This window comes from Pteronotus mesoamericanus, unplaced genomic scaffold (assembly GCF_021234165.1).
Source record: "Pteronotus mesoamericanus isolate MK-2021 breed Mesoamerican mustached bat unplaced genomic scaffold, CSHL_Meso_final contig_246, whole genome shotgun sequence".
In the NCBI taxonomy this organism is placed as follows: domain Eukaryota; kingdom Metazoa; phylum Chordata; class Mammalia; order Chiroptera; family Mormoopidae; genus Pteronotus; species Pteronotus mesoamericanus.
This window is the reverse complement of record NW_026555104.1, coordinates 3,618,970-3,646,795: the sequence shown is the minus strand read 5'-3', so window position 1 is coordinate 3,646,795 and position 27,826 is coordinate 3,618,970. Positions and strand designations below refer to the sequence as shown.

Here is a 27,826-nt window from a genome sequence, read left to right as displayed (position 1 = left end):
TCCACAAAGCCTAAAACACTTATTACCTAACCTTTTACAGAAAAAGTTGGTCCATAGTCTAGAACAGCAAATTCTCCAAGGGGAGTTTGAGAGAACAAGCAAATGAGATGATATGAAAGCAAATACGCCCACTCAATCCAAGTTAGAAAGAAAAACATTTGAGATTTCTATAAGAGGTACATGTCTGGTTTGGGGCCTTAATTATAGTGTCCTCACCTGAGAAAAGGATTTCTGTTTTCTTTTCTACCTCTTCACCAACTCCTACAATCTAAACAATGGCCTCTCAGCATGTGTTTTCCCAGTGCTAAAGTCAAAGAGTTTAGACTCAGATTTTCCACTGAAAAACCTCAATTCCAAAGAAAAGCAGGGAGCAGTTATAGCCTTAAAAGGCAAGTCCAGTTCCAGTACCACAAAGACTAATGCCCTAAAAGGAAAGGGCTGCCCACACGACTGTACCACATTAATATGCAGGCCGCAAAGGACCACAGCATTAGATACACTGGAAAGGTAGAATTCAACATTGGCTGCCGATGTATATGAAACTAGAACTCAGCACTTTGTCTCGAGTGTGTTCCACTGAAATCTCTGATAAGAAGTCACTTGGAAGGAAAAACTAAAGGTTTGCACTTTAAAAAGTCAGAAATATACAGGAAATGTTCCATAGGACCCCACAGGGATCATTCACGTCTATTGTACTTTATGTGAAATTAATTTTTAAATGCCCTGGGGGTTGCGTAAGCATACCAAAAAGGGACTCCAGGACTGAAAAGACCCCTCTCCAGCTGGCTATTAAAAACTCAATTTGGGGGAACTATTCAAACAAAACATGTAGTATTGTAAGACTTTCTCAAGCATTTTTCACCGTTTCTCCCTCAACTGTGGGTCTTAGTTTAATAAACATGGTGGAATGCTGAGTCCAGGGGCTGCCTCTTCCAAAGGGACAGTGGGGGCCCAAAGAGCTACCTGTCCCTTTTCAAACTCTTCCCAGAGTTCCTTTTCAGTCACACAACTGGAGAATGGTCCAGACTTAAATCAAAGCTTAACCCACAGAACTACAAATCCATGAGTTTGGCTGTGACTATCACCTGTCACTGAATAGGCTCTCTACAACTTTTCCTATCTTGACATCTCCAAACTATACTTTTTCTCCTTTTTCCCAGCTTTACTGAGATATAATTGACAATTAACAGTGTGTCAGTTTAAGGTGTACAATGTGATGATTTGATACATCTATATATGCAAAGTAATTATCACAATTAGGTTAGTGGGCACATCCATCACCTCACACAGTTACCATTTGTGTGTGTGTGTGTGTGTGTGGTGAGAACATTTAAGACCTATTCTTTTATCAGCTTTCAAGTATACAACACAGTTTTGTTAACTACAGTCAGCATGTTGTATATCACATCCCTGAACTTCTTCATCTTATACCAGGAAGGTGGTACCCTTTGACCACCACCACCTATTTCCGCCACCCTCCACCCGTCAGCCACCAAGCTACTGTTTACTTCCATGAGTTCTACTTTTTTAGATTCTACATAAGTGAGATCATACAGATCTTGTTTTTTGTTTTTTTTTCCTGTCTGGCTTACTTATTTCATTTAGCATAATGCCCCCAAGGTTCATTCATATTTTTACAAAAAGCAGAATTACTTTCTTTTGAGGCTACGTAAGATTCCCGTGTGTGAGTGTGTGCATGCACGCGTGTGTCTGTCACAATTTCTTCATCTGTTTATCCACCAAAAGACACTTAGATTATTTCTGTGCGTTGGCCATTGTAAACGATGCTGCAGTGAACATGGGGTTGAGATAGGGATTTCATTTCCTTCAAATATACACCCAGAAGTGGAATTGCTAGATCAAATGATAGTTCTAACTTTAATTTTTTTTAAGAATCTACATACTCTTTTCCACAGTGGCTGTACCAATTTACCTTTTCAACAACAGTACACAAGGGTTCCCTCTTCTCCACATTCCTGCTAACACTTGCTATCTCTTGCCTTTTTGATGAAAGCTATTCTAACAGGTATGAGATAATATCTCATGGTGGTTTTCATTTGTATTTCATTGATGATTAGTAATGGTGAGGATCTTTTCATGTACTTATTGACAAAAATCAACTAATGGGATTACATCAAACTAAAAAGCTTCTATACAGCAAAAGAAACAACCACAAAATGACATGGCAATCTACAGAATGGGAGAAAATATTTGCAAACCATATATTAGATAAGGGGTTAATATCCAAAGATATATAAGAACTGATACAACTATATAGCCAAAAGGAAAAAAAAAAGTCTGATTTAAAAATAGGCAAAGGAATTGAAGAGACTTTTTTCCCAAAGAAGACATACAAATGGCCAACAAGTTATACTTTTTCCAAGGCAGAGCCACCTCACCACACCATTGTGAAGAGATATCAGGACCCTGTACCTCTATTGCATGCCCTGAGTTGGTCTTGAAGCCGAGCATGGCTTGTGGGTTGGGGGGAGAGGAGCAAGCATTCAAGGCCTGCTGAATAACTGTGCTCCAGTAAGAAATACTGTCAACGCTATTTCTTATCTCTTCTGAAATTGTGCATGAACAGAACCCTTTCATCCCCTGCTAAAATTAAAACCTTGGTAATTGTAACAAATGTTGGAATTAACACTAATTAGTAAATAATCTAAATTTTACAATATTTTTTAAAAAGGTGTTTCTCTCACATTCAACATATACTGAGATAAGAATTGTCAAAGTTTAGGTCTCTGAAAGAATCATTTGGCCTTGGCCAGTGTGGCTCGTTTGGTTGGAGCATTGTCCCATAAACCAAAATATTGTGGGTTCAATTCCGGGTCAGGGCACATACCCAGGTTGTGGGTTCCACCCTCAGTCAGGGCACATATGAGAGGCAACCAGCTGATGTTTCTTTCTCTCCCTCTTTCTACGCCCCTACCTCACACCACCCCTTTCTCTCTCACTAAAATGCAATGGAAAAATGTCCTCAGGTGAGGATTAAAAAAAAAAATTTATCATTTATATCACAAATTAGCTTAGAAATGTAGGTACCACAACTTAAAAAAAACTTAAAACAACAAATTTGAAGTCTTATTTTCACTCTTTTTTCATAGGTCATTCAAATGGTAAACCATGAATGCTGAAGTTGTATATTCAAATTATTAAGGCTTTGTCTTTTTTCCACTAAAGTAAACACCAGAAGGAAAAAAACAAAGAGATTCTTTTTTAAACACCCACCAAAAAGAAGTTCGTCTAAGTAATCCTAAATATTTTATCAAAAACTGATCACTTACATAGCACTTAAATTTCTCTCATTATTAAAATCCATTGAATCATGCTTTCCTTCATTATATATTAGGAATTTGTGATTATTTGTATCTTTAAAATTTGAAACTATACATTTTATAGACATAATTTGGCCTATATGATGTTGTTTATAAGCATGGAAAATTTGCTATGACTGGTAAGAGCCCCTGTTTATAGTAAAGAAGGATTTGGAATTATATATCCCACGAGGGCAGTGGGAGCAAGGAACGGAACCACAAAAGAGTAAGGTAGTCGAGACACTTTGAGAAACTGTGGTTTAAAACAAATCAGAATGAAGAAAAGAGGAAGCTTTTGAACCAAAACAATTTAAAGCAGCCTACCAGTTTATTCCAGGCAATTCTGTGGGTAGAAGCCAGGGAACCTGAGACAGGGTACAGGTAGATGTGAGGAAAGAAGGATTTGGGATGAATAAAGGACTCGACTCTTTTTTTCTTGAGTTCACTTCCAATTACCAACGTCTCAATGAATCAGCTCTTCCAATACGGTAGTTCGATTATAATTTAGGTCTTAGTCACTTTATCTTTACTAGCTGTTAGTTTGGACCTGTTTACACTGCTGACAATACTCACCATAAGCTCTGGATATGTTGGCCGTTCTTTGGAATTCTTCTTCAAGCTTAAAGAAAAAAAAATAATCACATTAAATCTAGAAACCATCTGTATTATCACTACACTAGGATTTCAGAACTTGTAGAAAACTAAACATAGCCAGCTTTAAAAGTATACTGGAAACATAGATCTTCTATCTTGACTTCTTCTGTTATACTTACAAATTGCATTTTAAATCTCTTTAGGTGTATCTTAGGGAAAAAATAGGTATTTGTGTCTTTGTGTGCATGTGTTCACTTTCTTTTGCTACTTTACCAATGCCATATATATAACTAGCTTTTCCAATCTATAGCCATTATATCTCAAAATACATATCTACTTTCCTTCAAAATAATTTTTACTCCACGCCCACTGGCAAAGAAATTGGCCAGTGTTTCTTAATATTACATTTGTTATCTCTTCACTATCTTCAATACATTGTTTTCCTTGCTTCTGAATCTCCTGGACATATAATTTGCTTTTACATACTCTTAGCCAAACCTGCCTGAGATAGAAGCAACACACACAATAACGTGTCTAAGGTGACGCTCCTTGTTTCGGACCTCTTTGTGCTCTCTGCAAGAGAGGGCACACTCAGCCACGGACCCAGCGAGTATGCTTCTTAGAATTACTTTGTGGTCCTGCACTCTTGTCAAGTGGCTCCTGTGTATTCACCTGTCTATATACACAGACACTTTAATAGCATTTGATATTGCAGACAACAGTAGTAAAATTGAAATATCAAGAAACCCATCCCTCCACCCACCCAGTATCCATCCCCAGTCTTAACATGGAACAACAAAAGAAGTGATTTATTTGGAGTTGGAATCCCAGGTTAGGGAATGAAGAAAAGGATGATTTTGAAAACTATGTAGGGAGGCAACCTACAGACTCCCCTGCCCGTTGGGTCACAAGTCAGACATGAATGGAAAGGCACTTGCCTGGTGTCGAAAGAAGCAAAATGTGACTGCTTATCAGGTTGCTGGGATCTGTGTGAATGGATCATTTTGAGCAGATGAGACCTAGTATGTGTGACATAGCCCAACAACGAGGGCAGTGGGAGCAAGGAACAGAACCACAAAAGAGTGAAGTAGTCGAGACACTTTGAGAAACTGTGGTTTAAAACAAATCAGAATGAAGAAAAGAGGAAGCTTTTGAACCAAAACAACTTAAAGCAGCCTACCAGTTTATTCCAGGCAATTCTGTGGGTAGAAGCCAGGGAACCTGAGACAGGGTACAGGTAGATGTGAGAAGAGAAGTTTCAATCTGGAACTGAGGGCAGATCTAGGATCTAGTGACCTCAGTGACCAGACAACCTATGAGAGAAAGTTTCATCTCAACTGAGGATAAAAATAGGAGGGAATTAGAAAGAGGAATTATCAACTGTCAAAGCGGTTTGACATGGGAAGGTGTGCCTGAGTGAAATGAATGAATGATACCTCGTCACTCCCCCTACGGCTCTGCATGTGTCCGTATCCTGAGATTCCAGAGGGTCCTCCTGGTGGTTCTCAACTGTAGGGGGCTTTGCCCTCCAGGGAGTCTGCAAGGGTTTTAGGTTTGCACAGCTGGTGGGGGAGGGGGATGGTACTGGCATCTGTAGGCAGAGGCCAGGGATGTTGCTAGGCATCCTATAATGCATAGGCCAGTTTCTCATGGCAAAGAATGATCCAGCCCCAAATGCATTCATTAGTGCCTATCTTGAGAAACCCTGGGCCATGTGCACTGGGCATATGTCCTCATTGCTACCTTCTATCCCCTTCTCTGGAATGAAATTCACTTAGAACAGCGATTTTCAACCTTTTCCATCTCATGGCACACTTCAACTAACTACTGAAGTTCTACGGCACACCAAAAAAATAATTATAATTGTGATTCATTCACACCAGAGAGCTATTGCTGTGTTGGCTGTTGTCATTTTATTTGCCAATCTAAGGGAAAAGATGTCAATGCCCCTGACTAAGTAGGTATTAAATGTGTTAAAAATTCTCACGGCACAAAGGTTGAAAATCGCTGACTTAGAAGCATCTCCAGCTGGTTTGTCTGTCATTCGGGCATGTTCTCACCACAACCACCCCTCCGTACACCCCACCCCAAAAAGCAAAAGTTCTTCTTTCTAAATCCAAGAGCTACTTCACCAAGAAAGCATAGAAGCTGAAATGCGATCTCAGGGGTGTTGCTGACTCGCACAGAGACCCTAGTAAAAAAAGAACAAACAGGCTGACATACAAAAGCCCTACATTTTCAGCTGTTGTTGAAAAGCAAATGAAAAACCAGAACATCTTCTCTGTAATCTGAATGCTTTAACTTGCTAAAATCAAGAATGAGAAACGCGAGTTCAACATTATAGCCACACTCGATATTGAAGTGGTTCAGCGGATGGAACAGGGAGTCAGGCGACCAGCGCTGAACTCCACACTGACCCTGAAACACCCTCCTTGAAGACCACGGCCCCCTGGAATGGCAGGCAGGAGGAAGGGCTTGTTTCTCAGATGTTAAAAACAATGGCCTCTTTTGTCACCCAGAGATCTTTGTGAGGCTGCTAAATTCTGAGCTTCTATTTAGTAGACAATAAAATTATAATCTCTTTCCTCTTCAGGTAGAAGAACTTAAAACTTACATTTCTTTAAGGAGCGGCAATTTTAAGTCAGGATGTCTTTCCAATTCTGGGAGAGTTTAAGAAAATTTCTCCAGTATTTTTTTAAATCTGTATGAAGAAAATGTGGGGAAAGTACCCCAAGCTTATCCATCATAACATGATAAGGATTCCTGAAATCTCAGAGATTGCTGACCAGTAGGTTCTTTCTTGATTCATGGTCCCTGATTAGAAAGCTCAAAATTTACCATGGCTGTGTGGATGGAAAAAAATACTTACACAGCAAACCAAGGCAGTTTATTAAATTAACATAACAGATAGAACCAATTCTCTCTATATTTTAAATTGAGAACACTTCAAAACATGGCCTAAGAATAGCTAAATATTCAGTATAAGGTTGGGGGAAAGGCAAATTTTCCATGTTTAATAGGAAGTGCTTGAAATTCAGTATAAAATAACAACTATGGAGTTCAAAGCTACACTGATTTCTTTTTGGAGTGGAGTCAGACTTTTGAATTTTCAAGTGGCTTGTCATTTTCAAGCGTGCAATTAGCTAACAGCCCTAATTCCTCTTCCAAATGCCACAACACACGCTCCTGACCGTGGCCGACACTAAAACACAGCTTCGTGCTGTCTTGAGAATTGCTAGCTTGAAGTTTGTGCTGACCAGAGGGTTTCTGCCTATTTGAATTCCCCACCCCCCTCCCCTCGTTTCCAAGAAGGCTATGTGGTATATCCACAAAATAAAAACACACTACGCCTCTCAAGCCATACCTATGTCATAAGCTAAATACATATCCAGTGCCTCTTTTTACTGTCCTTCCTGAACAAGTTGGGAACTATATTGGATTGTGTCTGTTGTATACTAGTTCCTCTGAGTGAGATGGGGTTGATGTCTGGGTGGGCCCCAGCGCAGGCCGCCATGCTGGGCTGGCCACGCGGGCTGGTCAGCTGGGCACCGAGCCTCTTCAATCGGCCTCAAGGGAATGCGAAAAGGAAATCCAGCTATCCTGGTGTTCAGGAGTTGGTTTCCAGTGACTTCCTTCCGTCCCCAAGCCTGTGAACCTATAGGAAGAGGTTATGGTAAAAAAAAACTTAGGCCTGCAAAGATTCCTCTGTCTTGACAAACTCATTTGTTAAGCCTCCTGCAAAACTAGAATATATAGCTTTTCTATCAGACTTTTCTGTGATGAAACCCCAAACTTGGTGTACACGGTCAGCCTGGCTTATCCCAGGAACTCTTTAAAGCCTCTACGATAAGAAAGCTTTGTGTGGGGGAAAAAGGAGGAAGAAAATACCATTCAGTAGTTCCTATTTCAAAATAAGTACACAAAAGAAGGCTTTGTAAGATATCCCTGTGTTTTTGTCCTTCAAGCTCATAAGGAATAAATGCCTGGACTTTTTCTTTTCTCCACCCCTCCCCTCAAGATAATGTTTCTCTGATGTTATTACAAAAGAAATTGGTATCAGCTGGATGTCTGGGCTCTAGCTCGAACTTAGGATGTGGCAGGGATAGCCTGTGAGTGCTCTCTCCTCTGCCCCACAAACCGCAGGCAGCGGCCAGAGGACAGCTGCTACCAGGCTGATCCTCTGGATGAAGGTGGAGAGCAGGCACCCCAGCCTCCAGGCCCTGGACGGGTAGTGGTCCGGGCCTGTTAGAAATCATCCAGAAACCTGCCCCCCAACTCCAGTCCATGGAAAAATTGCCTTCCATGAAAGAAGTCCTTGGTGCCAGAAAGATTGGGGACTGCTGATGCAGGGTATTTAGCACGACTGTGATGCCATCAAAAGCTCAGGGGACACAGCAAAGCCCACAGACACTCGGATGGCTTGCCTAGGCCATGAGTAATGCACCCTTTCCCTTCTAGTTCAACATTTAGCCCAGAGACAGATGTACAAGATAAAAACATAGATATATTTATCTTGAAATTTGAAATTAAGTCTTTCACCCCCCACTTGCGACAAAGAGTTGGGGCTTTTTGAGATGTCTGGAAGGATCATAATCTCACTCGGTCATAAAAGTATAAAAAATGCATGGAGATCACTCAAAAAAGGGGTTCTTCCATGAAGCTGTGTCTCAAAAATACAGTTTTCGACATAGAAAAGTGGAGAAACAGCGATAAAAGGGAGTTACACTTAGGGGCTATGTCCTTCTCTTCATCAGGAAACAGAAGAGCTGCTCTCAGGTGGTTCTCATTTTTCCATTCTTTCCACCTGGCTCCAGATCAAACTTAAAACTACCAGAAATGAAACAAGTCAAATAATTAGACTGCCACTGGGGGAGATATGCATCTGTGCACTAATACGTATGAAAAAAACAAAAACGCTTCCTTACAGATATTCTGAGCCATTCATAAAACCTTTAAAAAAAAACAAAACACCATTTTTGGAAGCATGTATCTGATTATTTTTCCAACTTGGCTCCAAAACACTGGTCATACTAAGGGTGTATCCAAGAAACTATATTGGTTTATGATAGGCAAAAAGCTGCTGACCCGGCATGTGAAATAGGAGGGCCTGTACTCTTAAAAAACCTGACCAAGCACAGGTAAGAATGTGCCTAAAATTCAGAACATTCATGCTCCTCCTCTACTTTCCAATTCCCATACCAGCAAAATGACTCCATTTTACACACTGATACTCTTCAGTACCGGTTCTATAGCACCAACAGTCTGAAGAAAAACATTCTCTGACAATTTCAATGCTGTGATTTCAAGTTTTCTCTCTCTCTCTCTCTCCCTGACTTTTAGTAAATCCCATAAGGAAGCAAGACTAGCTGACTTGAGTGTGAATAAAATGAAACAGAATTAACAATATTAGCAGAACTGACAGTTCCAGGAAAGCTGGAAAATGTCTATGGCTCATAATTTTGAAATTTATGAACTATATAGTAGCTTGGACTAATATTGAGAGAAAAAAAAAGAGAAACAGAGACCTCGGAGGGGCAGTAGTGAAAACACAATGAGAGTTCGGGGTGGGGGCTTGGGGGGGCGGCACAGGGTGATCACTATATAAAGAACAATAATACAAGTATCGGGAATTTCCATGGTCGTGTGCACACATTAAAATTGGAGAGCATTTATTTTTCAAGGTTTTCATTTTTAAAATCTCTGTGAATAGCTTTAACACTCTGATTCTTTAAGGGAAATTCTAAGTAAGAGAAAGAAATACTTTGCTAAAAATGTAACTGATTTTTTAAAAAAATAAATTGTATAAGAAAAACAGCTTCTAGACACAAAGCATTGGGTTAATGGCTCTAAAATGGGGGTCCTGATCCCAGCCACGCAGTGGAATGACCTGAGGACATTTGGAAAATACTACTATTCAGACCAGTGAAATCGGGGTCTCTGAGGGTGCAGCCCAGGTGAAGACCACAGTCCACTGGAAAGCTTTCTCGTGGTTTGTGCATGAGCAGCCAGAATTGAGAACCATTGAATGAAACTGTTTATTCACCACAGGCAGGTCAGCTTTCTAGAACTTTTCACAGCAGCTTTGTTCTCACAAAGTTTTCTGAAGTACCCAGAATCTTGGGGAAAGGGGGCAGGGGGGACAAGGGTTATAAGGAGGGTAGCATGAAAAGACCTGTCTAGTTAAGACCCTCACCACCCTTCTTGGGAACGACTGGTCTGAACTTTCCAAGATGACTCATCCCTTTTCCTACATGACCTCTGGATAAGAAAAGAAAAAATTCTTGATTCCAGAAGGCAAAATCATGAGCCCATCTCAACCTGACAGGTGTGCCCCCATATCTGGCACATGCCCAAGAAAGCAGACAGGAGGACACACATTGGCAGCCCGGAGGGTGTGCATATTAAGATGAAACCAGCATCATACTGGAAGGGATCCTAGAGCCCATAATGTAAGGGGCCCTTACGTACTAGAGCCCAGCGCTCCAGTGCTGGGAGCCCCAGCTGGGCCCGTCACCGCCCAGTTCCCCTTCCTCCCCATTCTGGCCCGCTCTGCAGGATGCCCCAATGAACGGACTCAGTTCCATTTTGTGCTTTCCTGTTGTCGGCATCACTTGCAATGATCATGAGCATCAAGTTACATTAGGCAACATGGTCCCAGTGCAGACAGAAATCACTAGATTTCCTGGAGAAAACTATCCCCTCTCCTACTTCCCTTGATTCTACTGGCAATTTTGATACGACCGTAGTTTACAGCATCAGTATGGCTCCTTCTATCTTTCCTCTCCAACCATCTTGAGATTCCTGTCTCTGATCCCTGATGCTGTCCATCAAATGATCATGAGCACGTAGATCCACAGTCAGCAAGAACACTGTAGGAGACAGCCTACGAACCACTAGGACTATCGTAGGACTTCTAGATACCTAAGGAACACCCTGAAGTTAGCCACCCCCTTCTCATCCAGGCTCATTCTTTGCATCTTATCTACTTCCTACCTCGAAACCTCCAGTGGGTCCCACCGTCTTTCATTTATGCTCTAACCAACATCCAGTTGCTTCAAGCTCTCATAATGGAGTCTCTCATTTTATGACAGGATGCAGGATGTTTCTTCTGCTTCAGATACCTTCCTTCCCTTACTTGCCTTTCACTCAGAGACTATCTCACAGGGCCTCTGCTCAGGATATATCTCCATCAGAAACCCTATCCTGATGCCTTTTCTCTGAGTTTCCCCAAAGCACTCCATAAATGCTTTTGGAATGAATGTATGCATAATGGATTACACCCGATGGAGGATATTCACGAGAACTCCTCTTCCTTGAACACTGGCACCTGGGAGGCGAGGCTCTCTTACCACTGTGAGGTAAAGTCCACAAACTCTTCAGAGAACTTGTCTGCTGGGAGCTGCGGTGACGGCTCCTCTACCACCTGTTTGAGCTGCTGGAAAGGAGTCCCCCACGAGTCATAGGGAAACCGAAGGATGGCCAACTCAATCTAGAGGGGAGAAGGAAACAGGAAGACAGCAGCTTACACATGGGTCCTTTATGGAAACTGCTGGGTTTTCTCCCAGGAGAACCAGTGGGAAAAAACGATGGTGAAGTTCAAGTAAAACTTCAGGGGGAAATAAACTAAGAATATGTGCTCTAGCAAATTTTCCCCAGTTTCTAGCGCTAGAGACTTTCAAAGACTAAGCCTATTTAAAACTGGGTCCTCACCAAAACCCACTATAGCACTTTAAAATTACAAGCCAGCGGTCTTGAACTTGAGGATGGAAAAGCAACCATGTTTTTTCAATTGCTGAGTCTGAAAAATGATTCCCATCCTAAGACTTTTTCTGAGCTATGTACGTCTGCTGCCACCTGCAGGTCTCCCGCTGGAATGAATTAAAAACAACCTACGACCAAAGGACTGGTCTTTCTTTGGACTTGATGTAAAGGCCACTTTGCTGTTACAAGACCCCATGTTTTCTGGACAGAAACATGAAGCAGCTCACAGGACTTAATCAGCTGCCGAGCCTGGGAAAGAGTCAGGACCACAATGGAGCGCTCCCGGCCTTGGTGACACACTGAACAACGATGATGGCCTAAGTTAGTAACTAAGCACTGATCATGTAACTTTAGGGCTGTACCTATGGAAATTTTTCTATTGTGTCATGTCTTTTAGCTATACCTGACCTACACAGCCAAGACTTCTATCATAACCAAATTCCGAGAAGCCTCATCTGTGGGTAACAGCTCTATCAGGGTCCTTGTACCTTGATTAAAATAATTTAATTTTAAGAAAACTATTAAGAACTACAGTCAGACCCTCTCGTTTTACAGAGGAGGACAGTGAGACAGCCCATGTGCATCCATCCTCAAGGGCATACAACTACTTAGAGGTGGAATAAAGACAAACTGGGTTTGCCCAATCCCAGTTCACAGTTTCTTCTATACCACCCTGCAAATGACTGTCACTCAGAATCTCCTGCTATGTCACACAGAAAAGATGCCTGAGGCCAGCATTTAGGGAATTTGCCTCTCGGTCTCAAAGGTCGCCCCACTCCCGTGCATGCCCAGAACCTCCTGGTCCGTGATGGTGAGCGTACGCTACCATTGTGATGCCCAGACTCCAAATGTCAGACTTCACGCTGTATCCCTTCTGGTTGAGCTCTGGATTTATTCTTTCAGGCTGGAAAGGACACAGAAAAAGACAACTGAGATGACATTCTTAGCTCAAGAAAGTCTCTGGGGGTGAGGGACAGCACTGCCTACCAAGTGAGTTGTCTGAGGCTGTTAAAACACTGCCTCCCAAAAGATTCACTAACTACAATAAATATCAATGTCTTGGAAACTATAATAAACCAAAGACCCCTCCCAATTCAAAACTAATTTCAATTTTCCTCCAGAAGAAACAGGATACAAAGCTACTTTGCCAGTCTAGAATATTCCTTGTTAAAAACACCAATAGCCCAGAACTCAGTTAAAAAAAAAATCAGCAAGTCAGTGGGCTACCTCCTGGTGTTAATAGACTAAAACACTTTTAGTGAAACAGGGACAAGAAGTTTTTTAATTCCAGCAAAAGTCCATTTCAACATAGACTACAGGAGAAGTCCTTTAAGTGAAAAGGGGTCCCAAGGTCTCTGCTAATGGCAATGACTCTTCACAGCTATGAGCTTCTCTCAGAACTGACCTAATGACTTATGTGGGCAATTTAAACTCTATTTATTGTTCTGTCCTCAAAAAACAAGGTAATACTCTCCTGCAACTCAGTGTGGGAAACCGTGTGGGCTGTATTATTTACATCTTTTTTTTTCAAACAACATACCTTTTTGCTTGATCTAAAAAAAAAAATAATATAGATGAAGCAAGTAACTAAAGATTTCAGACAGGAAATATTTAAGAATAAAGGTGATACAGAATATCTTTTGCATCTTAGCCACATTTCCATTTTCTCTCGGTAGCCATCCAACTCCTATCTCCTGGCAGGGTTTGCCTTCGCAGACGCCGCCCCAGCCACGTACTTACAGCCATGTACGGCTTGCACCCTGCGTCAATAGTTTTTGCAACGGAGTCTACAAGGTAGCCACTGATTCCAAAATCGCACATCTTCACTTGGCCCAAGGTATTGATCAGCACATTGGAGGGCTTGACGTCTGAAAGGGAGAACAACCAGGAGCCCATTGTCCCAGCCTGCTTGGAAGATTCGTTCCTCTACCACCAGAGGGCCTGAAATCTCCATTTCTCCCTCAGCTTTCCCCACACGCAGCATAAAAGTAAATGCCATCCCTGATTCAGTTACATACTTCTTATTCTTGAAAAAATTATTACCGAATCTAACGCCCCTCTAAATTATACATACTCTAAATCATGCAAAATGAGTTAAGTTCTAGAGATACGCTGTACAAGGGAGGGGACCCAAAAGAACCCAGAAGTATGTTCTAGGGGGCGGGTCCCTTGTCGTACAGGTGAGTGTTCTAGGAACCCATCTGCATCAGTGCACCAGCTGGCGTTGTTGTGAGAGGCTACATTCAGCTTTAGTGATTTTTTTTTTGAAGACTCTTTCAACACATTTGCCCATTTCGTGATGCTGATTTACAAGCGCACCCGCCCACACCACGCTGAGTGTTCAGCGGTTTTCGACCAACAGTGGCCTGACCCCTGTGCCCGACCCTCCCTGTTCACCCAGTCTCGCCCAGAGCGACTTGTATTTGTTTCCGCAGGTGAAAAAACGTCTTCAAAGGGAAACATTTTGCTGATGTGGAAGAGGTAAAACAAAAACAGCGAAAGCACTAAAAGGCCTCAAAATTGACGAGTTCAAAAACTGTTTTGGGCAGTGGAAATAAAGTCTTGATAGGTGTATTACATCAAATGGAGAGTACCTGAGGGTGACTAAAGTTTAAACATGTAAGAATAAATACACAATTTTCTATAAATAAATTCCAGGTTTTTCAGGTCCCCCTTCATACAACATTGTCCCTATAATGAACAATACTATACACTACACTTAAAATTTTGTTATGACAGTAGATCTCATATTGTGTTATGACAATAATGTCATTTTTAAAAGCCCAGTTTGTAATGATCTATTGCACATTTAGTGTAGGAATAATAGATCACGGGATGAAAAGTCATACTCTGACATAACAATATACCCAAATGAAATCAACCAATTTAGATTGAAGCCCCTCCCAAAGGTGGGCCAGAGGTCACAGAGCATAACCCATCATAAAATCAGACATTCCAGACCACGGGGCAGGTCACAGAACATCCATGTGGATGAAGGGGTGTTACTGACTCCTTTAGCCTGGAAAGATATACCTGCCCACCCCCACAAAGATGAACTGCTGGTATGTCCAGGTGATAGAAAGAGAAATTATAGTTAACTGTTTCTCTGTGACACTTTTCTCAAAGTATATGTAATCAGGAAAAAAATGTTATTCTAAAAACTTTTACAATTATGTCTTATAATTTTCCCTTTCAGTGGAATGGCAAGGATACAAATTTCATTTCATTATTTTTTAATTTTACATACATTCTCTCACACGAATGAAATATTTCATAATTTTGAAATAAACCCCTAACAATCAGTTCGCTTTTGTTCATAATCTACATTTTTCTTTCTATTTGGATTGTTTCCCTTTCTTCTCCTTCTCTTCCTCTTTCCTATTTTTCCAATTTTTAATAATAACAATAACAATAGGCACACTTTGGAAGCATTTTACAGTATTTCATGCTCAGAGCATACAGAAATTACCCAATTACAATGCCCTATTAGCTATCAATATTTTCCATTAACTTTCCCGCAAGCCTGGTTGAACGGCTTCCTTTCAAGAACCTCCCATGGACGACCATCACCAGCGGGCATCACTTCCTTGTTCTATATCCTACCTGTGCTACTTCCATATTTGGTGCTTCCCCTGATGTGTGTTCATGGGTTTGCTATATATTTGCTTATTTCCCTATCAAGAATTCCTTTGTAGAATTTTAATAAAAATATGTTTTCTTCTCAGATAATCTCGGGGCATCTATTACAGTGCTGTAAAAGTATAGTGTTATATAATGCTGGGAAAATGATTTTCAGAGTAAGTGGGTGGATACATGGATTGATGAAAGATGGAAGAATGGATATACGGGTGGATGGATAACAGATCCACAGGAAGGAAAAACGAAAGGAGGAAAAGATAGAAGGGAAAAATCTACCAATTCTTTCATTTTATCCTGTTTCCTGCTGTCTGAAAATGTTGCATTTTATACCAGAACTTTTCATACTTTAATGTGCACAAGAATTACCTAGCCATCTTGTTAACGTGCATAGTCAACTGGTCTTGCAACCAATGGTTCTGCTTTCTACAAGCTCCCAGGTGATAGCCAACACTGGATGAATTTTTGCTCTGTTCGCTAAAATGGTGCATGGGTGGTAATCACACAGCTCTGGTTGGGAACGGGTTTTTTATATTCAACTTAGGTGTAATATAAAGTCCAGGTCTTCTAATGTCCTTGGACAAAATTAAGAACAGCTAATTATCTGATTTGCTATCCAGTCCCAAGGGAAAACCCCTTAGTTCTCTTGCCTGACTCAATTCTATTTCCATCCATTGCGGGACAGAACTCAAGTAAAAGGAATACACTTTAAAAAAGGAACAGCCAGGGAAGCTCTGTGAATGCTTACCTCGATGAATGACGGAGAGCTTACTGTGTAAATGTTCTAATGCTTTTACAATCTGCAAGAGAAACACAAGACAGATTTATGTCCCCTCTCACTGGAGAGAAACTGAATGATAAGTATATCCAGGTTTATCATCCGTGACTTAAGATCACGAGTTGAATTATTTTCTCAAATAGTGGTGGCCCTTTCCAGAAAGACACACAAATTGAACTCCACCCACCAGAATATTCCTCACTCACACATCTTGTTTTTCATTAGCCTGTAGCATTTTTTCTCTCCATCCTCCTGAACCTCAATAGCTTTTAATGGCAAACACCTTCATTCCATTTCATTTTTTTTTCTGCTATGCCTATTAGTCGTAAGCAAATGTGTAAAAAAATTCTTCAGATGAAAATTAAACTAGAATCAGAATTCAGACACCAGGAGTGTAGTCATAGTAGATGAATACATGGCTGAGAAGCTCTTGAACTGAGAGTTTACCACACTGAGTCAGTGGTGGACTGTTCTACAGTGCTCAGAGAGAAAAGCATTTGTTTACCCATACTGCATTCAACATGTTCTGGATGTTTCCTCATATTGGGGACACAGAGACACAAGGGGCCTGGATGTCTCATGTTGTCCTTGTAGGGTTCATGATGTACTCACAGAAACTGCTATTTTCCCTAAGATGTCCTCTGGAATAGTTTGGCCCTTATCAATCACTTGTTTGTAGAATTTATCTAGTGATGTATCCATGAGCTCCATGCAGATCCAAACATCACCCTGGAGAACAAGTGGGTAAGAGGTTGTTAGAGGAGATGAAAAAGGGAAAAAGGGGAAACAGTGAACACCTACCAGGAAGAACTACTTCTTTCTTGAGTTTTTGGAGGAAATGTACAGTTTCTCTTCAAGATCTCAAAGGAATTCATAAACAAGCAAAATCATCTCCAAAGAGCATACTAGCATACAGCCAAGCAGAACTGGCATCTGACCACATCAAAATACTAATGAAGACAAGCAAGAGAATCCCAGAAATCCACACCTCTAACTGTGACTGCCCCCTAGAAGCTAGATGTACAAGCCTGTTCCACGTCTGACCTCCCACATGGAGCACTGGCCAGAGTTCATCAAAAGGCTGGGTTAAGAATAAGGGGAAGCATCATAATCGTAGCGCAGCGAAGTGAGAAGTGGAGGTAGAGCAAACGGATAAACAGAAGCCAGTATGATACGAAAACAGGCTATATAAAGTACGGCAAATAGCCAAAGGGACAGAATATTTCTGATTTTAAGGATTCTATCCCAACCAGTCTATAGACAATTGATACAGGCAGTTCTGCTAAAAGAGAAAACAAAACAGAAGCGGGAAAGAGAGCCACATTGTCTTTAAAAGGGCTTGAAAATACCATGATTTCCAGCCAACTTTGAACCAGGGCATCATGTTATCAATGCAAAGCATAAAACTCTCCACAGGAGGCACGTCGAACAAGAAAGAGCACCATGACCATGCACAGCATCTATGTGATTAGAGATGCTTCTTTTTAAGCTCTTGTTCTCCTTGACTTTGAACCGAAGGATCACCTACCTCCCGGAAGAGTGCACCATAAAAGGTGACCGTAAAAGGACAGTCCACTGTCCTCATGGAAATATCCAGATCCATCAGTAGCCTTTTCTGCTCCTGGCTGTTTACTGTGGCCCGGATCCGCTGAATAGGAATGCATGGAAAAATGAATGGTTACAGCTTTGAGCATGAAGCGGAGTATAATGCAGGGACCTATCCTGAAAAATCCACGGCACAACTTCTAGCAACAACCTTTTGAACATCCACCTTAAGTGATTAGCTATTTGTGACAAAAGAAAAGAAAGATAGTTATGCATTTGATTTCCCAAATAATCCTTGGTTTAAAAGGAAACTGATAATATATTTTGGAAAATGTGCAGGCATTTGGTAATATATTTCTAAATTACAAAAACAATCTGATTTATTATATCTGTTCAGTGCAAAGAGGCCACAGTTATGAATTACTCTGTGGCTGATCTGGAGTCCTACAATAAAAGCCAAAAGCCCCTCTTTGGGAACAAGTAAGAATATTTGAATTAAACAGCAACTGTGCAAGAATTGATACAGCTGTGGGAAATAGAAGGCATCTAACAGAAATGGAGAAATCTTTCATTCCTATCTCCGTGATTCTGAGAGAAGAGAAACCTCTCACATCAGCAAATGTAGCCTTATAGAAATAGGATTATTTCATTAAATCACAGGAATGGTATATACCGGGCTTTCATATTTTTGTCTGTTTGGCAAAGAGTCTGCAGGAGAGCTGAAAAATCTACAAACTAAGGGTAAAATATCTTCATTCTCTAAAAACAAAGGGATCCAAGTCATCTGACCATCCACATTCCCAACAATGGCCCAAATCTATTAATTCATTTAGAGATGGCAAGTCTCCAAGGTCCTTCCAGCATCTACTTAAGAAATATGCAATGATTACACATTTCTTTTTATAGTGCAGAAACTATGCAAATGCACTCAAGATGTATTTTACCCTCTGTTTTTTCCACAAACAGGCAATCGTTCTCTCTATTCTTGTTTCCTGATTTTCAGGGACAATTCTTTAAAAGAAATAAAATATAGAATAAAAGAGGCTTTTCAGACACAATAACCAGCTGCAAAATGTGAACATTTGTTTGGATTCTAATTTAAACAACCAATAGGAACAACAACAACAAGAACTTCGAGACAATCAAGGTAATTTTAATGTGACCCAGGATTAGATGACAGTAAGGAAGTACATATTTTGCTGTGTGTAATGCTCACATTTTGCTCAAACTTTTGAGGGAAAAATAAGGATACACATTATACATTGATAATACTAATTCATTATCTATGTTTTTCCCTGAAAGTTGGGGCTAAAAACATGGGTGTGCATTATACACAGCAAAACATGGTATTTTTCCACACATTGGGAGGGCAATCTGTTCCCTACAAATAATCTCCTCTGTGTCACCCCATTGGATATTGTTTTGTTTCTATGAAGAGAACTGATTTGCAACTGGGGCGGACAAATGTAAACACCACAGATAGAAGACATTTGGAGAACGTCAACTCTACCTTCACTGCCATGATCTGCCCGCTGGGCACGTGCCTCATCTTCTCCACCACCCCATATGCACCTCGTCCCAGTTCCACTATAGGCTCCAGGTCATCTGCTTTCACCTCGAAATTCTGCAGGAGAGAAAAACAATGCAATAGGAAAAAGGAAAATAAACTCAACATAGGCTATGTTGTTCTCTCTCTGGTTTCTCTCAATGTTCCAAGGGTTATTTCGGAGCTGCTGGTCTCAGAGCTTTTCCAAGCAGCCACTGAAAGCAAAGTGTCAGGAGATGTTTAGAGGCCCACAGCCTGCCACTTGCTTGTCACAGCCAATACAGAGACACAACTCTAACTGAGCTTTCACAGTGCTCAGTTGAAGGTGTCTACACTGCAGTTCATCAGCCATGCCTCCTCCAATATATGTGTAACTCATGTACTGACTTACGGTGACTAGATCCATACTTGGGCTTTGAGAAATACTGCCTGTCCCCAAAGAGAAGCATCTCCTCTCCTCAAATGCCTTTCGTCAAGACCACAGCAGCCTGATTTCAATTCCACATTCAAAAATATCAAGAGTTCCATATACTACTTCTATTTAAATTCTAACTTTCTGACCCACCCCCTCACAGCATGTTACAGAAAAGAAATTTTTCAGATTTTTCAGTGGGCAGTCAGAACGCATACACATGAAATGGTTAAGATATGAACTGGCCAATGTGACTTTCCTCACCTGGTTTCCAATAGAAATGCATGCTTTGGAGTCTAAATCTCGAGGTGGCCTAAGGGGAAAAGGGGGAAAACAAAAAAACATGAGATTTTTGTCAAAAATGTCCTTCCCAAATCATATGCAACTGGATTTTTCCTCATAAATGGAAAGGGGGTTTTTGAATAAAATAAAGCAGCAGCAAAGTGTAAACAGTGTAATATTTGGAATAAAATACATTTGGCTTTAAATTATTTAACCTCTTTGAGCTTCCATTTCTTCTGCTTTTTTTTTTTTTTAATTTAAGGGAGAGAGAAACATCGATTTGTTGTTCTATTTATTTGTGCACTCACTGGTTGATTCTTGTATGTTTCCTGACCAGAGATTGAACCCACAACCTTGGTGTATCAGGACAATGCTCTAACCCACTGAGCTACCCAGCCGGAGATCTATTTTTTCTTTATTGTGAGGATATTAACATACCTACCTCATGGAGTATTCAATAAACTATTCCAAGTAAAGAGCTTAGCAGAATGCCTGATGTACAGTAAATACCCAAAAAATATAAGCCATATGCATATATTATATAGATACATTATTCCAGTAAGCCTCAAGCCTTTTTTCATCCATGAACACCAATGTGCCCAATTAACCTCCCACCTTTTCCACAGCTGTTTAAAAAAACCCAATAACTTACGAATGGTTATCTAAATCCACAAAATTCACAGACCATAGAATTTGATATCCATCCAGTCCCTGCCTTTACAGAAAGGGAGAAAACAGGCCCAGAGAGGTGAACTGACATCCAAGGTCACACCTAAGCTAGATCTCCTGATTTTCAGGTCAGAATACTCTCTGTTCTATCAGGCTGTCAAATTCAGGTGTGGCACTTCTTCTCTACATTGTGTGCATCCTATCCAAGGTCATCTCGGCAGCCAGAGGTCTGCTCATTTTGTCTCTGTAAGAGAGAGCACAGTCGCCTCCTGTGTATTTATTTCTACTGCTTCAGTGCTGCCTGGGTTGATATTAAGCCACTCAACAGAAAGATGTTTGATTTTGGCTGTGCACCTAATGAGGAGCCTAGAAAAGCATTTTTCCTGAAATAAATGCACCAAAAGCATCATGACACAAGTAGTATATGCCAAAAAACATACTGTTAATACGGCCAAATAATAAAGCAACTGAGGGACATTCTGTGCCAGAACTGTCTCTAGAAAAATACAAGGGGAAAAGGAAGGGAAGGAAGATGAAAGGAAGAGAGAAAAGAATCCCTTGCCAATAACAACTTTTCCCAATCCTAATGTATTATAATTCTACCTCTTCTGCCGAAACTAAATAAATGAAGAAAACCATGAGGGAAACGTAGAAATATAAACACAGATATAAACATGAATCTCAGGCTTTAATGATGAGCCTTCTCTCACCTCAAAATCCTTTTGAAATACACAGAATACATAAAATAAGCTTTTCTATACAAACTTAAAACCAGGGCCTGGGGGGGGGGGGGTAGGGAGAGAGTAGAAAGCACGCACACAACATCCACACAATGTACACATATATGTGGCAGCCATGTTTTTATATATCTTGAAGAAAGAGCAGGGACTCTTCCTTCAAAAACACTTTCCAGGGCAATTAAAATAAGTAAAAATCTGATTTCTCATTCCTAACATCTCCAAAGCTATTTTTCTTCAGTTGTCACTATTTTTTCATACTAATTGCAGTGGAACTTTGAAATAAAGATAAATATTACTTGAAACATGTGACTAATATAAACAGTAAAAAAATCCTTTGCAACTGTTCAGCATTCTTCCTTTTAAAAGCAACAGAAGCAACAGAAAGGTCACTAGTATCTGGGGCTACCTCTGTTTTCTTGTCACCCAATGAGGGTGCTGGCTAAGACCTCTTCCAGGTCTGATCGTCTAGTATTCATACCAGGGCTCTGCAAAGTACAGCCTGTGGCCCAGCTAAGAATTTTTACAAGTTTAAAGGGTTATAAAAAACCAAACAACAAAGACTATCCAACAGAGGCCCCTGTGGCCCAGGTAGCCTAAAATATTTACTCTCTGGCCTTTTGCAAAAAAGTTTGCTGACTTCAGCTTTGTACAAATTTTGTATCATACCTCTACCTAATAGGAGGGTTTTGTGCCATTTCCCAGGCTGAGAAAAATGAAGCACAGAAAAACTCAGTGATTTGCTGAAGTCACAGTCCTCAACAGAGCTGAAAATATAACTCACATCACCTGACTCTCAGTCTTGATCTAAGGAGGAAAGGACATATGCTGAAAACAAGGTTAAGTGCTTTACCTGCATCTTGTGAACTATTTAACATACACACACACACACCCCCCTACCTGTGACTACCATTATTCCCTTGTTCCAAATGAGTTTGGCTAACCTGCTCCCAAGTAGTAAACCCATTATTCCAATCCAAGTCTGACCGAATTCAAGGAACCTGCTCTCAACACCCAGTCTTTCTCTAATGAAAGTGATCAGTCCACCCAAGCTTCAGGCCATAGGGCTCATCAGGTCTGCCAATAGCATCAGATGATGGAGCCACGCCTGACAGAACGTACTGGATTAGTTGAGGCTGTTTTCTGTTCAAGGCTGGGCACATAAGTTTGCCTAGGGCACTGAGTCTCTGTAGGAGGTTTATACTGTGGGTGGATGTCCTCTGTCACTTATTCAGTATTTTAGTCCACTGGGGAAAGAACAAAGCTTATTACAAAATTTCTTCCCTGGGAGGTATTCCAAAGGGCACCGAGTATTATTGTTTTCTTTGAACAACCAGCTTTGGCATATTTGAATTATTTATTTATAATACTGCATGAATGATCAGTTCACTGGTTATTGTTACAATTGTTCTTCTATTCAATAATATTTATTAAGCATCTACCTGGGCCAGAGATTGGGCTAGACCCTTGATATAAAATATCATCTTTAATTTTCACAGTCCTTAGCGGTATTATTATTTCTATTTTAATGGGAAGAATTGACATTGAAACAGACAAAATAATTTAAGGTCATTCAAAGAGATGGTGAGATTAGAACCCAGAGCTGCGCCATAAAGTCTTCTCAACTGCAGAAGTGGGAGATCCTGCCACTCACTTCACAGCCAGGAACTGTTTGGCCACAGCCTCTACCGGTCTAATATGTGGCTAAAAGGACACACTTGAGAATCAGAGAGCCCTTGAATTTGTATGCCAGCTCTTCCACTTAATAATGGTGGAGTAATAATAATACCAGCAACACTTGGAGCTATTTTCATTGGGAAATTACAGTAGAACAGGCTCTAGGACACTTTATATGGATTATGATATCTAATCTTCATAGCAACTACATTGTGGTTTATTCCTGTTTTTCCAAAGGGGAAAATAAGTCTTAGCAGGGTTAAGTAATTTGCTTCAGCTCTTCAACTAGTGAAGTTTAGATCCCAAATACAAAGCTTGGCATTCTAGCACCAGAGCCTGAAGTCTTACCCACAAGCCTATGCTCAACTGCTTTGAGCAAGATACCTGACCCTTTTACAATCTGTTTTCTGACTTATAAGGTGAAAGTAATAGTAACTGCCTCCTGAGTTTCCTGTGAGGGTTAAATGAAAGGAGACTGACTGGCACAGAATCAATTTAGAATCAGTTACTGCCAATCAAGTGCGAGGACAGCTCAGAAATCTGAGTCAAAGACACATTGGCATCAGTTACTCAAAGGAAAAGCTCAAGCAGAGGGACCACACATGTGGAACTAAAGAGAATGGAGCTCTGTCCCAAGCTATTTATTTTTGTGTAGTACAGCAGAATGAGGCAGGGTATAACTGCTAAGAGTCACCAAGACAACCTCAAAAAATTGCCAAGAATAAGTCACAATGTGGAAGCTATTTCTTTAGGAGTAAAAATTTAAGCCTAAGTATTAAAAGAACAATTATAATAACAAGGCTCTACATGAGCTAAAGTGGTATAGTCTGCAATAACAAAGTGGTACTCTTGGCTTTACATAGTGAAATAGTAAAGATATTCAAAGTTTATTCTACACATGAGAGAAAGGCAACATAGAGAAACTACTTTTATCCTTGCATAGGTTTTTATTCATTTGTTTATAGGAAGGAAGGATTTATAGTGGTTTTCAAAAATTTATAAAATATAGAGTATTAATATAAATTAGAAGGCGAAGAATAAAAATTTTAAAGGGAAGTAATATAAGACAGTTGAAAGGTTGAACTTTGGGAAGAGTTGAAAGGTTTTCCCAAAGAAAAACATACAGAGCAGAAATCAATAAAAATGAAAATAGGAAGAAAGAAAACAAAGTTGGTTCTCTCTTTATCCTCACCTGAGGACATTTTTTCATTGCTTCTAGAAAGAGAGGAAGGGAGAAAGAGAAACACTGATGAGAGATAGAAGCATTGATTGGTGGCCTCCCACACGAGTCCAGACTGGGGATCATACGCACCCAAATGGGGAACCAAACCCACAACCTAGGCATGTGCTCTGACCGGGAATCAAACCTGCAACTTTTTGGTTACAGAACAACATTCCAACTGACTGAGCCACACTGGCCAGGGTCAAATTGGGTTTAAAAAAAAAATCAATGAAATTAATAAATCTCTAGCAAGACTGACAAAGAAAAGTGAGAAAACACAGATCACCAATATCAGGGGGGGAAATGGGATAGCACAACATATCTTATAGCCATTAAAAGGATATTTAGGAAATATTACGAGGAGTTTTATTCTAATTAATTCAACAACTTAAACGAAATGGATCAATTTCTTGAAAACTTCAAACTACCAAAACTTATCCATGATGAAAATGATCAGCTGACTATTCCTATAACTATTAAAGAAATTGAATTTGCAGCTAAAAACTCCAGAAAAAGAAATATGCAAGCCCATTTTGTTTTACTGGAGAATTTTAGAAAACATTTTTAAAAAGAATTGCATATATTTATATACTATGCTGTATACCTGAAATTAAGATAATGTTATATGTCAATTTTATCTCAAAATGCTTTCAAAGATGTTAACACTTATTTTACAGAGTATCTGCCAGAAAAAAGAGGGAACTTTCACCAACTCATTCTATTAGGCCAATATTCCCTTATTACCAAAGCCAGAAAATAATAGTGCACATCAAAAAGAAAAACTCACTACAGACCAACATCTCTCATAAACTTAGACAAAATCCTCAACAAAATTTTAGCAGATCAAATACAACAATATATAATATAGCAATATGCTAAAACTGAGGGGGAGTTATTTTGGGTATGCAAGTCTAGTTCAATATTTTAAATATCCATCAATTTAATCCATATCAACAGGATAAAGAAGAAAAATCTATGGTTGTATCAGCTGATGCACAAAAAAAATCATACAATAAAATTCACAAACATTCATTATAAAAACTCTCAGTACACTTCAACCTCATAAACAGTATCTACAAAAACCTAATATCATGCTTTACAGTAAAAGATTAAATGCTTTCCCTCTAAAATGAAGAACAAAGCAAGCTTGCCCGCTCCCACTAATCTTATTTAACACAGTACAGGACATTCTTGCCACTGAAACAAGGTAAGAAAATTAAGGTTAAAACAAATACTGTTTGAAAAGGAAGAAATGGAACTATCTCTTTTTGTAGAAGGCATGGCTGTCTATATACAAAATTCTAAGAAATCTACAAAAAGTTCCTAGAATTAATAAGTGAGTTTAATAAGATCACAGGACAAGATCAACACAGAAAAAACAGCTGCATTTCTCTATACTGACAATGAACAAGTGGAAACCAAAATCAAAAATAGAATACCATTTATAATTGCTCCCCCCCCCAAAAAAATAAAATCCTTAAGTATAAAACCTAACATAGAGAATCTTTATGATGAAAACCATAAAATAATGAAGAAAATTAAAAAATAATCTAAATACTTAGAGAAATTTACCATGTTCATGGATTGGAAGAATCAATGTCGTAAAAGATCATTTTCCCTAGATTGACCTATAGATTAAACACAATTCCTATCAAAATCTCAGTGAGTTTATTTGAAGACATAGACAACCTTATTCTAAAACTTACATGAAAAGAAAAAATCCCTAAAAAGCCAAAATAACTTTTTAAAAGATGACCCAAGTGGAAGGAATCACTTTTCTCAATGTTAAGGTTACTATATAGCTGTAGTCATCAATACAGTGTGATAGTCACAGGGGGACAGATATGCAGATCAGTGGAACAGACTAGAGAACCCAGAAATAGAGCCACACAACATGCACAATTAATATTTAACACAGGAGCAAAAGCAAGTAAATGGAGGAGGAACAGCCGTTTCAACAAATAGTGCTGGGGCAACTGCAAGTCTGTTGGTGAAAAAGTAGCACTCAAGGTAAACCTCAGGGAGAGGGTGTCCTGCTTCACCAGAACTTCAGCTCACTTGGGGCATGGGCCAAAGCCTCAGCTAATTAAAAAGTGTTCCTTTACCTCATTTTGCCTTCTGTTTATGTGGGATAGGATCTAGGTGGCAGCATGCTGAGTCCTCACCGAATACCATTTTCCATCTCAACCTAAGTTTTATAGGGGTAGCTTTCACAGTGATTTACTTGTTTGCTCCAATCTATATGGCAAAGGTAAAAAGTCCACATCCAGGGACCTTTCTGGATTTACAGAGGGCCCCATCTGCCAGACGCATTTGTGACAATCGATTGTCAGCCAACCAGTAACATGAGACACTGAGTTCAAAGCTACCCATTCAGGATAGACTGACTGACAGAGTGTGATTATTTCAGCTCTCAGAACAGTAAGCACATGGCTTCCCCTTCAAAGGGCTCTTCCTTCTAACGGCTATCTCCACAGTCAAGGTACTGCTCAGCAGCCCTCAAATGAACCCCATTGCCCAGACATCTATGAGGAACAAGTGTTGGGATGAAGAAGATGATCTTGCCAACTTACGTGGAACTGGTCTGAGGTTGTTCAAATGCTTCTTTTGGAATTTTAAGGCCAGGGTTTCGCTTCTTGCCTGTAAGGAAAGACACAAAGGTAAAGTTAAGGTCTGCATCACAGCACTAGTGAAGGGACAGAGATGGCAGCAGAAGGAAAGGGCTGACCTGGAAACGGAGCTCTCATCACCCTGTTCAGAATGGCACTTGCCACCCACGTCTGCGAGGGACAAGCACCCAAGCACCAGGCTGAACAGAGCTTCCCAAAGGCAGACCGTGGTCATGGGTGAGGTTTTCACCAGTCGCAGGTAAAAATGCCAGTATAAGAATGCCAACTCTCTTTACCTCGGAAGACCTGGCCCTTCTCCCTGATGAGATTCTGTCATTCCATTGTCTCTGTTCTCTCTTGTGCACAGCGATGGTAATGGTAGACGGTGTGGGTTATAGTTCCTTTTTTCTTTTTAACGTCTGTCAAATGTAGTCACCCTGATCCCAGTATCTCACAATTTTCTAAACTGATCTTTGAACAACTGACGGAGTTAACTATGGAGGTAAAATTAAAAATACTTTCCCACCATCTGCCCTGCCCATTCTCAACCACCTGCCAGAAGCTGAGACACCTAAGGGAGGAACAGAATAATATTTATTTACATGTGCCCTGTTCCAAAAAGGATTAAGGTAACAGATGGGCTCATGCAAGGAGGTTATCGCTGCTCTGGGAGCCAGATGGGCACGTAACTGATGTGTTCATCCCTGGGCTGAAACCACAAGACAGCTTGGCTCAAATACTTTTGTTGATGAGTAAAAAAGAACAGACTGAGAAATGCCAGCTCAGGAAGCAGATCAGAGAAAAGAGGCATGTAAGGGCTCGGGATTTTCCTCCTCTAAAGAGATCCCGTGTGTCTCTTCGTGCCAAAGCGAGCTGGATGGAACGCCCGGGGTCGCACTTTGCTCCTTGCCTCCCCTGCGCGCTGCCGGTGGCGTGCAGTGCTGACACCGGCCCCGGACAAGGTCCTGGGCAGAGATTCCGAGGCTGCAGAGGAGGTTAAGAAATCAAATATTGTAACCTGCTGGCCGGAAAATGACT

The 27,826-nt window shown here is 40.4% G+C and overlaps 1 protein-coding gene across 5 annotated transcripts in view; it reads right to left on the bottom strand.

Moving 5' to 3' along the window:
* The window catches only part of MAP2K6 (mitogen-activated protein kinase kinase 6), a 94,585-nt gene that overhangs the window by 2,744 nt on the left and 64,015 nt on the right, over positions 1-27,826 (bottom strand). For 2 of the 5 annotated variants that reach the window (XM_054573105.1, XM_054573103.1), the window contains exons 2-11: positions 26,753-26,819; positions 19,857-19,905; positions 19,145-19,258; positions 17,618-17,737; positions 16,702-16,818; positions 16,060-16,111; positions 13,416-13,543; positions 12,502-12,579; positions 11,264-11,403; positions 3,894-3,939 (exon numbers count right to left, since the gene is read on the bottom strand). In XM_054573105.1, the coding sequence (XP_054429080.1) occupies positions 3,894-3,939; positions 11,264-11,403; positions 12,502-12,579; positions 13,416-13,543; positions 16,060-16,111; positions 16,702-16,818; positions 17,618-17,737; positions 19,145-19,258; positions 19,857-19,905; positions 26,753-26,819 (911 nt within the window). Of the gene's footprint in view, positions 1-3,893; positions 3,940-4,682; positions 7,570-11,263; positions 11,404-12,501; positions 12,580-13,415; positions 13,544-16,059; positions 16,112-16,701; positions 16,819-17,617; positions 17,738-19,144; positions 19,259-19,856; positions 19,906-26,752; positions 26,853-26,907; positions 27,066-27,826 lie in introns of those variants that run through there. The other 3 variants (XM_054573107.1, XM_054573104.1, XM_054573106.1) reach the window with 3 other exon arrangements.